The sequence below is a fragment of the Nansenia antarctica genome (assembly GCF_963989245.1).
Source record: "Nansenia antarctica genome assembly, chromosome: 15".
Lineage (NCBI taxonomy): Eukaryota > Metazoa > Chordata > Actinopteri > Argentiniformes > Microstomatidae > Nansenia > Nansenia antarctica.
Window position 1 is genome coordinate 9,859,554 of NC_137685.1, and position 14,022 is coordinate 9,873,575.

Genomic DNA, 14,022 nt, shown 5'->3' on the forward strand with positions numbered 1-14,022 from the left:
GCAGGCTCAGTCTAGAGACGTCTAGAGACCAGCCCTGCCAGCTACCTGATAAAGAGTCGGAAGTATTGTTTGTTTTGGGCCTTTAAGAGTAGGCTAGCACTATTCTATTATTGTCAGAGAGAACCGAGAAGGGTTATTATTATATTATTATACATTTTAAGAGGCCCGTTTTGATATAGCTAGACTGAGCTACAATCGTCGCTAAGCTAAATGACAAGTTCGCCAGCGCGTAAGCTACTTTCCCATAGCCAAGCTAGAGACATCTTAGCCGATAGCTCTCTCATATTTGCTCGGGGTCCAATGCTCGCTAATGGAGATATGAGGCTAGACACATTTCTCTTTTAGATCATATCTGAAGCCTCGTTTGGCTTGTTTACGTGTTATTGTTTACGGCCCATGTTCTGAACATCTGAAACTCAATACTGTTAGCTATAGCCAGCTAATGTATGCTAAGCCTCCTGTGTTTCAGCTGGGAGTGGTAGCTAGCTTGACTTGCATTATAATCCAGCAAAACAAGGTCAGTTTTGACTCACATATGTAACCCGTAATGATTGTGACTAAACAAATCCATCTAGTGACTTAAGCCTCTGTTGGATACATAACTTATGGATGACCCTAGTAGCCCTAGGTGTGTTTTTATACTAGCAGAGAGGCAGCAGCGTTCGACAGTTAGTCTTTTGATTGGTTGGTTGATTGACAGGTAGTCTTTTTATTGGTTGGTTGATTGACAGGTAGTCTTTTGATTGGTTGGTGGATAGCCAGGTAGTCTTTTGATTGGTTGGTGGATAGCCAGGTAGTCAGCGTTCGCCGCGCAATAGTTGCGTTCACTGACCCCCACTGACCCCCAAACACATTGCATCTTTATAACTCTCATATGTGGCTTCAGTCAGTGATGCAGTTAGTCAAATAGCAGGGTTGTAAGTAATCTAGCAATCTGGATTGACACTTATTACCCCGATGGGCTAAAGATGAGCTGTTGACTAGCCTGATCAAAGCGTTGACTGTCTGGCACTGTAAGACAGTCTAGATTTTGATGGACGTGGGAAACTTTCTACTAGACAGACCGTTTCATAACAGCCATGCCATTCTGTCTAGACGTGATTCTTCCATGTACATAAGTGATGACTAACTATCTATTGGGGCGTAATGTAGCTTGTTTAGCTAATCAATAAAGGAAATGTGTTTATTTTTTACCAGTTAGATTGTTAATTGTTATGTTACGGTGTTTTGTTGTTGGATCATTAGAATACAGCTCTGGCTGTGTTGGTTGGGTTAGTTAGTGCCTAACTCTATATAATCACTCAACCCATTCATCACTATCGGGGGATCGTAAACGTTTGTCACTCTGGATCAAGATACCCTGACCCTGGTCCCTGGTTGGAGTAACACTCCCAAGCCATCATCAATGCCTTCGGCGCTGGCCATCTTCACCTGCCGGCCCAACTCACACCCCTTCCAGGAGCGCCATGTGTACCTGGAGGAGCCGGTCAAGATCGGGCGCAGCGTGGCCCGGTGCCGCCCCGCCCAGAACAACGCCACGTTCGACTGCAAGGTGCTGTCCCGGAACCACGCGCTGGTCTGGTTCGACCACAAGACGGGCAAGGTAAGATAAGATCCAACATCTTCCGTCTCTCTCTCTCTCTCTCCTCCCAGGCCCCATCTCTCCCATCTGGGGGGGGGGGGCAGCTCACTGTATTTACTGGGGGGGGGCAGCTCACTCTATCTATCTCAGATCTACCATCTTCTTCCGCCTGCCTGCATGATGTTCTGCACGATTTAGACGTGCAAAACGGGTCTAACAGGCTTTTTGTTAGTGTAAGCAGATTTATGCACAGTGAAATGCAGAGGTTGCATCACAAATCAATGCATCTCAATTTTTTTAACCACATTCTCAGTTTTGCAGAAAGGTGCAAGCCTTCCTCCGGGATTATAGGCCTGGCTGTTTTGTGTAGCCTGTGTTAGGATACCTCCGTTTTTTATTTCGGTGATGATGAATTGCTTAATATCATTTTGTCTGCATCCGCAGTCACGCCCACATGACTAATGGCAGATACGGGTACATGACTTGGGGTTTATTAGGTACAGACTTATAGAATCATGTTGTGAAGGATTCCCTAATTGGCCTGACCACAGCTGGTAAGCAGTCTGTTTGAGGCTCTTATAGGCAGATAATGAGGCCTGGCCTGGCATGATGGCACTGCCCTCGTTTAAGCACCCAGACCCAGCTGCTCTTACCCCCTCCCGTCCCCACCCTACTCGCATACCTCCCCGAAGCTCCTCATGTACTTGCACGTCAATTAGTCTGTATACCCTAAAGTGTAGTAGCACGTGGTGACACACACACACACACACACGCACCCACACAGGTGTAAGGTTTCCTTGACGATAGTACTAGCTTGTCAGACCGTAGTAATCGGATTGATCTGCAGAGATCTGAGTGCTCCGGGGTGATATGACAGGTGCGGTGCCTCTGATTTACATAACTGCTTCTTCTGTGTTTATAAGTGCACTTTTGTTTCCAAATAATGACAGTGCAGAATGGGATGACTGCCCTTGTTAGTGCACTCCAGGTTACGTCAGAGTAGGTCTGCTGTAGGCGAGACAACCACCGTGGTGAGGCCTATTGTCTGATATCCGTTAGGCAGGGTGTTGACAGACAGGCTACAGGTGTGGTTTTCAGGTAATAGGGAGTGCCAGTTCTGTTGGGGGGGACTGGGACTGTGTGCTGGAGTTATGGTGCGTTCAGTTGCATGCCTGTAGCTGTTGTCGATGCCGTGTGTTCTCCTGGCTATCTTATCCCGCGTTCACTTTATCTCAGAATGATTGTAGTAGATACACCGCTTGTGAATTTGACGTGTTAACTGGTAGATGTCTCTGTCTGATATCTCTGCTTCTGTGTGAGCTCCAACCCCTCCCATTTGTCTCATTATCTTAAGCCCCACTGTAGCTATAACCAACCCCTTAACAAGCAGCCCCCCCCCTCCCTGTTCCCTTTCTGTAGTGAGTAAGCTCATGTGCTGCCGGCTGCTGTAAATGTTGCCTTCTCCTGTTAAGCCCATAGGAGATTTGAGGTAGGCCTACGAACGTGCCAGGACCTTCAATGCCCCTCTCTCTCTGTTTTCTCTCTCTGTTCTCTCTCTCTGTTCTCTCTCTTCTCTCTCTCTCTTCTCTCTGGTAGGTAGTGAATTTTTCACATGCCAGGAGGAGTGAGGGGCCGGGTGTTGTTGTAGGCCCAGGGAACAAGCCCGTGTGTAATCTGTTGTGGTATTTCTTCAAGCTTCCGTCTGAACCGGAGTCCTGTGGAAGGCTCAGCTCCATGCTGGGCTGCTGCCCTTTACAGAGAGGTTGGCGCCCCATGCTTGGTAAATCTATCTTGATGTGTAGCTTAATTAGACCTACACTGCTGAGCTGGGCTGGTTTACACAACCCCCATCCATCCTGAGAAAGGATAGTGTGGGAAGGAAACTGTCCGAGCCAGCACGGTTTGGTTCGGCTCGGCCCCGTAGTGTGTGAAGTGACAAGCAAGCACCTAACTATTCCCCTGTCAGTCAACCTGTCCATGGTCACCTTGTTTTTACGAAGTCTCTTTCCATTTAGAGTTCTTTTGTTAGCGTTTCCGGGTTCATTTGTTAGGACGACTGTTTACGAGCGCTGCCGTTGTTGGACGCCTGGGACACGTTAGCATCACACACATTTATTCTGATATTCGGAATATTTCAACACACAATAGAGCTGAGACAATTCCCTACAGCTACAAGTTACTTTGCGACAGGTCAGAGAGGAAGGCCTACTTAGGAGATGATTCAGACCTATATCTAAGGTTCTGAATGTTTCCAAACTGAAGACGGCCCAACAGGATAGTGTCCTCCTTTGGACCTTGTCAGTAAGCAGTGGAGGCTGGTTGAGGTAGAAACCGGAGGACGGGCTCGTTGTAATGAATGGAATGAGCAATGGTATCATGTAATGCATGGAATGAGGCAGAATGAGGAATGGTATCAAATACATGTGTGTTTGATACCATTACTCATTCCGTTCCATGCATTTACAATGATTTCTACCTCTGTCAGCCTCCCCTGTTGAATCAGTTAGCTCTGCAAGACGCCCCAGCAACAACAACAACAACAACAACAGCAGCAGCAGCAGCAGCTTTCCGCTGACCTGAAAGGAGAGCCTAATGTTGGTCCGCATCTGCGCAGCCAGGAGAGGACGTACTACACACAGTCAAGTAAACTGGGCCGTCCAGGTGTGTCTGGCCTTGCCAGCGGCCTCTCCCGGCGCCAGGGTCAGAACACCCCCCTCCGGACCAGCTGTTGTCAGCCCCTCAGGAGCTTGTGGTCCGTGACGAAGGCCGTGTTTGACTTGGAGGCATTTTTGAATGTGGTACGGTAAATGCCACGGGCCTGTCTGTGGTGTGGTGGCGGTGGTGATGTGTTGTGGTGGGGGAGTATGTGTACTGTAACATTGCTTCTTCTTTTAGGAGCTCTGCAGTGGAAAGAGACTCGGTGGCGAATGCGAGCGCACGTCTAGTCTGGCGTGTTGTTTACACAGGTGCAGTTCAATGCACCCATATGTAGCTGCTGTCTGTCTGTCTGTCTGGCGTGATGGTACACACACAGCTACGCACTCTTTTGTGTCTGATAAAGGCTGAAGGTTGATTCTACATCTGTGTTTACACCGCCAGGTAGTAGAAGTGACACAATTCCGATTTCTTGCTCTCATGTGGCACAGATCGGATATATAACATGTACGTGTAACCAGTAAAAAAAGCACATTGAATCTGATATTCTCAGATCCGATTCTCATTTCGATGACGTTTGACGTTAGTTTCACGTCACCGCAAGTCACGACAGCTGTTCAAAGGTGAGGCGAGACACTAGTGAAGCTGAAATGGAAGAGGACGGGTCAGGACAGTGGACAGATGTCCAGGTGTCGTGTCTTTTAAACCTCTGAACATACTTCGTAAAGCAAAGGCTTGGATCATAATGTTTGTCTGGTTTGCGTCCATCGCAAGTACTTCATTTGAAGAAGTAAGTAGGTAACCAGGTGTTCCCAAAAATCGGATATAGGCACTAAATCGGAACTACGCATTACGACCTGCGGTGTAAATGCAGCCTAATTGGCACCTTGATGAAAAGTTCTGAAGTAATTTCCACCTGGTGCTCCTCTGCTGTTGTACCTCTGGGGCCAAGTTTTTCAGAACGTTTAATCTAGAGCTGAACGATTCTGTCATTTTATTTTATTTTTCCTCGTCTTTATCAGATCGAGGTGGCTGATTTTCCCCTCTGATACATCTCAACACCCGCCCCGATAGATCTGCGCCTGGATCGAGAAAAAGAAAAAGAATCGGTATCATTCTGATCGGAATTAAAGGTTGTTTTTAAAGACGAGGCCCTGCTGGGTGTGATGAGTCTTTCTAGTGGATCTTTGTCTCTGGTCGGTCCCAAGCCTGTGCATCCTAAAGGCCGAGGGACAGAGGCCATGTTTGGGAAGGAGTTTCTGCCCACCCTGTATCCCACTTCTCCATCAAAGTCTCTGAGTTAATAGCCTGTTAGATTGACTGGTCCTGATGAGTTTGCGGTTAGCGGTTAGCGCAGGCTGTAGCCGGGAAGGACGTGGATCATTAGGAACTGCTGCTCCACTGCCTCCCCTCAACACTGTATATTGTCTGGTGATGTATTACCCTGCTTCTTATATTAAACTGCCTGATTCCCATAGTAACAATAATATTAATGCATGCCATTTAGCTGACGCTTTTATCCAAAGCGACTTACCTTGCAGTGAGTGCATACATTTTTCAGTACGGTCCCATCGGGAATCGAACACACAACCTAAGCGTCGTTAGCGGCGCAGTGCTCAATCGACTGAGCCACAGAGGACCATGGTGTGGAAGGTTAGCCTGACTCGGAGCACTCCAGTGGTGGAGTAGGGCCTGGTGTGAATGTTAGCGTGTTGTGTGAGTTCACGCGAGGAAGATCGGACGGGGAAAAACCCTGCTACCACTTAGACGCAGGAAATCAAGTTCAAGTTCGATCCTTGTTTGTTTACGTTACTCATGTAGGCTCATGTATGTGTAGCCTACGTCCTAGTAGTAGTAGTAGTAGTAGTAGTAGTAGGCTAGTAGTTGTTGTTGTTGTGACTGTTTGTTTGTTTACAGAAGCTATAAGGATGAGATCTTCCAGTCCATCTAAAGTGATGTTAAACCCTCTGTGTCTCATCTTCACCTGATTGATCTGCTGCGGTGCCCCTGAACCACCCTGACAGTGAGAGCCCTCTGAGACCATCCTTCCCTCCCTCCCTCCCCCTCTCCATCTCTCTCTGACTTGGAGAGGGGGACACTGAGGCGTCATTGATTAAATGAAGAGAAATGTTCGGGTTAGCCTTGATACTTTCAGCCGGGGCACGGGTGGGAATTGTTGTGGTCTGATCCCCTGGCGATTGCCGTGTGTTGTGTTGTGAGGTTCAGGACTGTACGACGGCTCTGTGGTCTTTGTTTGTCTTTGCTAGCGGCTTATGCGGTCTTAGCTGCTGGTGCTTTGGTCACGCGGCCCTTGTGATGCACCGCAAAGCATTCCAGCCGTGTTTGGCCGCGTGTTCGTCTCGTTAATCGCGTCTCTAATTGTGCCTCGTATTTCAACTCAGATGGCCTGTCATGAGGATACTTGTACCAGTCATTTGGACTGGGGCAGTCTGACAGACCGGGACTACAAATCCCAGCCTCTGTAGCATTACTTCTAGCTTACAGCCTAGCCTGCTCATTCATTTGAATGGGAATCTGTGTCTTGTGTTGTGCTACCTAGCTAGCCTGTCCCACCCAGAGAGGCCCCTCCCCTGTCACACCTCTCCTGCCCTCCCACACCTGCTCTATCTACAGCAAAATGAGAGTTGTGATGTCTAAGCTGAAAATAGTCAGCTGGAATTTGCACCCCCCCCCCACCCCTCTCTTTCCCCGAGCTGTGACTCTCAGTCCTTCAGAGAGGGCTGTGTGGAGGTGAGGGGGGGACGGGGCAAATGGCCAGCAGCTGACTGGAGCCCCCCGCACGCACGCACGCACACAGACCGACCGACACACACACTCACACTACTGGCACACCACCTCGTTGGTGCACTTGCTAGTCCTCTCGCTGACTCCACCGCCCCTCGCTGCCTCGTCAGGGGACCCCCCCCCCCCAAGCACCACCACGCCCTCCTCAGCCCAGCAGTATCAGATGAGGATCAGCTGCAGCAGAGAGCAGACCACACTCTCTCTCTCCCCCCCCCTCCTCTCTCCCTCTCTATGTCTCTCCCTCACTAGCCCTGATTTCATTCCCATCCCCACCGCAGAGCAGAGAGATTACCACATGCATGGAAAAACTGACACTGCTGTTCCGCTTTAATTGCTCTACCAAACGCAGTACGGTCGTCGGTCATCCCTGAGTGTGGCCGGTTCTGTCGGCCGGCAAAACCAGCCCGGTTGGAGTTCCAGTCAAACTCGTGTCATGTTCCAGGTACAGCCGGGCCAGCTAAGGTCCAGACTAATTGCTGTTGATTAGATTTCCTTCTTTCTCTCTCTCTCGCTCTCTCTGTCTCTCTCTCTGTCTCTGTCTCTCTCTCTGTCTCTGTCTCTGTCTCTGTCTCTGTCTCTGTCTCTGTCTCTGTCTCTCTCTGTCTCTCTCTCTTTCTCTATCTATCCATCCCTCCCTTTGTCTCTCTCTTTCTGTCTCCCCCCCCCTCTCCTTGTGATGCAGTGTTCTCTGGTGCTGTGCTCCCTGCCGTGTCTGGAGTGTGTGTGATTAAGACTGCAGGTCTGTATTCCCTGTAGGCCTCAGTTCAGACTGAGCAGCAGCCCAGAGCAAGACTGGGTGACAGACAGACAGACAGACAGAGATCACCCTCTATCGGAGCCTGTATTACTGGGTAGGGATGGGACGATTATCGTGTTTATCGTTAATCGCGATAAAAACACCCGCGATAACTTTATCGTGGAGAATTTTAATTAGTTGAATAATCGTCATAATCGTTTTTATTTTTTTATTATTATTTTTAAATGACTGGACTTTTTAAATAGGCACTACATTTTATAAACACTGCTTTGTCTGTCTGTTTTTATTGTATGTATTAATGTATGTGACCTATGTGTTTTTTTTTTTGGGGGTTAATATTTTTATTGAGTTTCACAGAGACATGTACACAACAGGACATAACAACAACAACTAGTATCCGTGGGGGAGGTTATTGTCCCATTAATAGTAGAAAACTAGTTTTGCACTTTGTTATGCAGTACATTGTCCATAAACAGAAAATGTTTAAAAACGAAACAAAAACAAAAAAACAGTGGGGGAGGAGGCAATGTCACATATCAGAAATAAACAGAAAAGAAAATGACACAACAAATGCCATAATATATGGGGGGATCACCCCCATCGGAGACAGCATCCATGTCTTACAGTCCTAAACACAGCGGCAGCACAACACCAGCACAGTAAATAATAATATTGTGACCCATACATTGTAGATCTGTTACACATTAGTCTTGTGTACTTTCTTGAGTGTAATCCACCAAACCTTTCATTACAATGGCAGCCAGTCTGGTACCAATATAATCTAAGAACGGAGACCAAATCTTATAGAATGTCTTTATCTTACACTTATGTCAGATATTCCATAGGAATCATATCAAAAATTACCTTGTACCATCCAGCTATTGTAGGCGGTTTGCAGTCTATCCATTTCAGCAATATATTTTCCCTTGCACAAAAAGTGAAGATACACAGAAGTCTTTTGGAATGCATACTTTTAAGTTGTTTGTCTGGCAACCCAAACAATAGACACATGGGGTCCTTATCCAATGTAACATCTAGAATTAGATGAATTTTATCCACTATACCTTTCCAGTAATCATCTATATATCTACATGTCCAAACACAATGAACAAAGCTCCCAACCTCGGTAATACACTTTGTACACATTTCCGATTTGTTATGATCCATTTTATGTCTAAGTTGGGGAGTAATCTGCAAACGTTGTAGTAGTCTAAATTGCGTTTCCTTCGTCCTATTACAGATTGAGATGTCGTTTGCCGATTGCCATATTAGTGACCAAGTTGCTTCATCAGTATTAATGTTCAGGTCATTATTCCAGTCTTTGGGCGTAAATGCAGGTTTGCCTTTATCATATTTTGAAAGTGCTCTATACCCAAGCCCCAGAATGCCTCTCGTCTTTCCAGCAGAGACTATCTCCTCCAGCGGAGAGGGTTGGTGACAGAGGCCAGTGTCTTTTTGGCTATTTAAAAAACTTCGTATCTGAAGGTATCTGAAAAACTCATTTCGTGGTAGGTCATATTTCTTACATAATTGGTCAAATGAAAGTAGTATTTCCGTATCATATAAATGTCCGATAGTAACCATCCCTTTGCTGTCCCACCGCTTGAAACCCCTATCCGTGGCACCAGGGGAGAAGTCTATGTTGCCCCAAACTGGCGAGAGGGAGGATGTCATAATCGTATGTTATAAATAAATAGTAATATAATTGAGATTTCTCACATGAGCCGCGCGCGAATATCCTCACAGAAATGTGTCTCGCGCGATTGTTCAGCCTGCATGGGTAACGTGACTGTCAAGTCAGCCTTGTCAGTCAGTCACTAACGTATGCTAGCCTTCTCACCATGGCTGCATCGGCCCCGTGTCCATTGCCTCACCTTTCCAGGGTTGCCCGCAGGCTTCTATGCATACCTGCAACTAGTGTTCCTTCAGAGAGAGTGTTTAGTGCCAGTGGGCACATTTTAGTGCCAGTGGGCACATACTCACACCTCTCCGAGCACACCTCTCCGAAAAAGTGAACATGTTGACATTTTTGCACTTTAACCTATCTTGAAGCTTTCAAGTCTCTAAGCCACAAGGCTAGCACTCAGTTTGATGACAGAAAAGTGTCAGTGTTCAAGTTTTGTTTGACAGTATTTTTTTCCTTTATTTATGCAGTGATACTTTATAATTTATCATTACCTTATTTAAGATTTTATTAAAGATTTTGATTTTTGTCAAGATGTTTTTAAAATGATGTTAATGTTATTAACATGATTCAATAAAAATACAACAAAATCTAAGTTAAAGTGATTACAGTGTGTTTTATTGGCATTCTAAAAAAAAGTTTTTTTTTTTTTTTTTTTTTTAATTCTCGCGATAATATCGTGGATCGCGATTATTTTGCCCACGATAATCGTGACATGACATTTTCTAATCGTCCCACCCCTATTACTGGGTAGACAGACAGACAGACAGACAGACAGACAGAGATCACCCCCTATCGCAGCCTGAATTACTGGGTAGACAGACAGACAGACAGACAGACAGACAGAGATCACCCCCTATCGGAGCCTGAATTACTGGGTAGACAGACAGACAGACAGAGATCACCCTCTATCGCAGCCTGAATTACTGGGTAGAGACAGACAGACAGACAGACAGACAGACAGAGATCACCCCCTATCGCAGCCTGAATTACTGGGTAGAGACAGACAGACAGACAGACAGAGATCACCCTCTATCGCAGCCTGAATTACTGGGTAGACAGACAGACAGACAGACAGAGATCACCCCCTATCGGAGCCTGAATTACTGGGTAGACAGACAGACAGACAGACAGAGATCACCCCCTATCGGAGCCTGTATTACTGGGTAGAGACAGACAGATCACCCAGGAGCCTGACAGACAGACAGAAGGGTAGCAGACAGACAGGTGGTTCGGGTTCCGGGATTTCCTTGACAGTTGGTGGGTAAATACAGCGATTGGTGATAATAACAGTATTACCACACAGGCCGTCAGGCAGGCAGGCAGGCCGTCAGGCAGGCGTGATGGACAGCCTGGTCTTGCCGGTGAGGTGTTCCCCAGGGCTCCATCCTACCCTGATGTTTGCCGCCAGAATGGCATTTCACCATCTTGCTCTTCCTCTTCCTCTGACCTTTTTATTACCCCTGTGGTTTCTGAATCTGCCTGTCGTGGCGCTGGGCTGAGGAACAGCAGGTCTGCCTCAGACACACGTTGTTACGCCGGCTCCTCTGAGACTCTCCGCGTCGTCAGGCGCTCTTCACTTAGCCAATGTTTGATCACAGCAGAAGCTTTGTTTGTGTTCTCCCAAGGTTGTTGCTAGGAAACCCGTAATCAGCGTCTCCCGTCTCTAAGCTGCAGTTGGCGCCGTGGTCAGGTTATTCAAGTACCATTTTAAGCCAATCAGAGGTCCTTTTGATGTTTAGAATGCAGACCACCTGCCCTGTGGTTGGCTGACAGACGAAATGCATCTTATGAATGAAGATGGTGCAGACAGGAGCTCAAGTTTATTGAGTTTATCAATTATTGCCCCCACACACAAACACACCACCTTTAATCTGTGTGTGTGTGGGTGTGTGTGTGTGTGTGTGTGTGTGTACAGTACAGTACAGTACCATGTTGGAGAATTGTATTATCAGTGTCAGGTGAGCCTGCTCTGTTAGACCGTGTCCTTGGGACTGAATAGTACTTTGAACACTGTGCAAACTCCCTCTCCCTCTTTGTGTGCAGTTTTTAAACTATGATGTCACACTTCTGGCTAATGATTGGTTAAACCCAGTGATGACAGAGTGGAACAGGACTTCTGCCTTTCCTAGAAGTCTCCATGACCTCTTCTAAATGGAAGGGTTCAAGTTTACATTGTTCTTTTCCTCTTCTAGAAAGGCCTTGAAACGGCCTGTTCACTTGCTAGCTAGCCTGTGTGCGGATGGCAGAGTAGAGACAGAGAGAGAGAGAGAGAGGGGTTCCACTCACGTGAGACACAGAGAGAGAGAGGGGTTCCACTCACGTGAGACACAGAGAGAGAGAGAGGGGTTCCACTCACGTGAGACACAGAGAGAGAGAGAGAGAGAGGTTCCACTCACGTGAGACAGAGAGAGAAAGAGGGGTTCCACTTACGTGAGACAGAGAGAGAGAGGGGTTCCACTCACGTGAGACAGAGAGAGAGGGGTTCCACTCACGTGAGACAGAGAGAGAGAGGGGTTCCACTCACGTGAGACACAGAGAGAGAGAGAGAGGTTCCACTCACGTGAGACAGAGAGAGAGAGAGAGGGGTTCCACTTACGTGAGACAGAGAGAGAGAGAGAGAGAGGGGTTCCACTCACGTGAGACAGAGAGAGAGAGGGGTTCCACTCACGTGAGACAGCGAGAGGTTCCACTCACGTGAGACACAGAGAGAGAGAGAGGGGTTCCACTCACGTGAGACACAGAGAGAGAGAGGGGTGAGACACAGAGAGAGAGAGGGGTGAGACACAGAGAGAGAGAGAGAGGGGTGAGACACAGAGAGAGATAGGGGTTCCACTCACGTGAGACACCGAGAGAGAGAGGGGTTCCACTCACGTGAGACATGTTATGAAGGAGTTTCCAGGCCAGGCGACCGGCCCTCTGGCCTCCCAAGGCTTTGGCCCTGAGCCCGACGGTGAGTCAGGCAGAGAGCCTGGAGCAAGCTGGGGGGGAGAGAGAGGGAGGTAGAGAGAGAGGGGGAGGTAGAGAGAGGGAGGGAGGGAGGGAGAGAGAGAGTGGGAGGTAGAGAGGGAGGTAGAGAGAGGGGGAGGGAAAGAGAGAGAGATGGAGAGAGAGAGAGGGAGGTAAAGAGAGAGGGAGGTAGGGAGAGAGAGAGGGAGAGAGAGAGGGAGAGGGGGAGGGAGAGAGGAGATTGGAGATTGGAGGTGGGGGAACTCCTTCCGACTGGCGCTGACCTGAAGTTCACAGCAACATGGCTGCCTGCGCTGTGTCTGGACAGATCCGCTGCCTCGACTCCACACAGACTGGAAGTTGAAAGCATGCAGTAGAGGAAATAAGTATTCAACACATCAACAACTTTTTAATTCAACATATTTCCGTTGCAGCTATTCACATAAAACTGTAGACCAGACATTGGTATTAACTCAATAAAACTACACGGCTAAAGAAATTGTAACACTCCAATCCATAAGAAAAAAAAGGTTGTGTGCAATAAAGGAGAATGACATCGGAGGGTTACAATTTCTTTAGCTGTGTAGTTAGTTTTATTGAGTTAATACCAATGTCTGGTCTAAATTTCATGTGATGTCATTCCATGGAATGTTGTCCTTGTTGAATTGTGAACGTTTCCAACCTGGGAGGTCTCTCTCCGCCTGTGTGGGAGATCCTTGGGTTGGCACAGAGGCAGATCTTTCTGTGTTTAACACACCTTGCTTTTTGGCTCCACTCATCCCCATGCCGCTTTCTGTTTACAAGATGGCGTCATTGGAAAAATGATCGTTTCGTGTTGTGTATAACGTTTAATAGCCAACGTTCTGAACACCATGTCAGGGTTAGGTTCTACTGTGGGGGCTATTGGTATTGGATTGACATGGACGTAAGCGCGGCAAGGGGGAGAAATGCGTTGTTTTTGCGAAGGCCTATTGGCTAGCGACACCTGTGTCGTGGGAACGTGTTTCCTCTCTCCTTTCTCTTCTGTTCACGTCGCTCACTTCCCCAGAGACCTGACGAGCCTCTCGTTGAGGCCCAGCCGACACTAGAAAGTCAACTCAAGTTATGAGTCATCAGTCGGGCCTTCTCACAGTTGAGTTGCTTCACTCGATGTGGTAATCTATTTCCGGTAACTGGCAGGCTCTATTCTCGGTCAGTGTGCTTATCTCTAGGTCTACAGGTGTGGACAGGTGCTTATGTATTTCTACAGGTCAAAGTCAAAAGTCACTTTATTGTCCCATGACTGGGAAATTTGTTTTGGGCTAACACCACACTGCAGCCAAAAAGGAACAACAAAAAATACATACATGAATGAATGAATGAATGAATGAATGGATGAATGGTCTTTATTGTCATTGCTATAGTACAGGTACCAAACAACGAAATTTGGGAGGGGTGGCTCCCCTGGTGCTAGGAAAGAAAAAAAACAAGAAGGGAAAGGAGCTGGTTTACATAAATAAAGGCTATGTACACTATCCACTATACTATACTGTAGGCAACCCTGATTCAGACAAGAGTAGAAGTAAAACGATAAGTAAAATCTATCCAACA

General features: G+C 47.3%; 1 protein-coding gene across 4 annotated transcripts in view; it reads left to right on the forward strand.

The window, feature by feature from the left end:
• The first annotated feature begins 56 nt into the window (after positions 1 to 56).
• The window catches only part of slmapa (sarcolemma associated protein a), a 76,719-nt gene continuing 62,753 nt past the window's right edge, over positions 57 to 14,022 (forward strand). For all 4 annotated transcript variants that reach the window (XM_080545694.1, XM_080545695.1, XM_080545696.1 and 1 more), the window contains exon 1: positions 57 to 1,603. In XM_080545694.1, the coding sequence (XP_080401820.1) occupies positions 1,406 to 1,603 (198 nt within the window). In that variant the 5' untranslated portion in view covers positions 57 to 1,405. The remainder of the gene's footprint in view (positions 1,604 to 14,022) is intronic.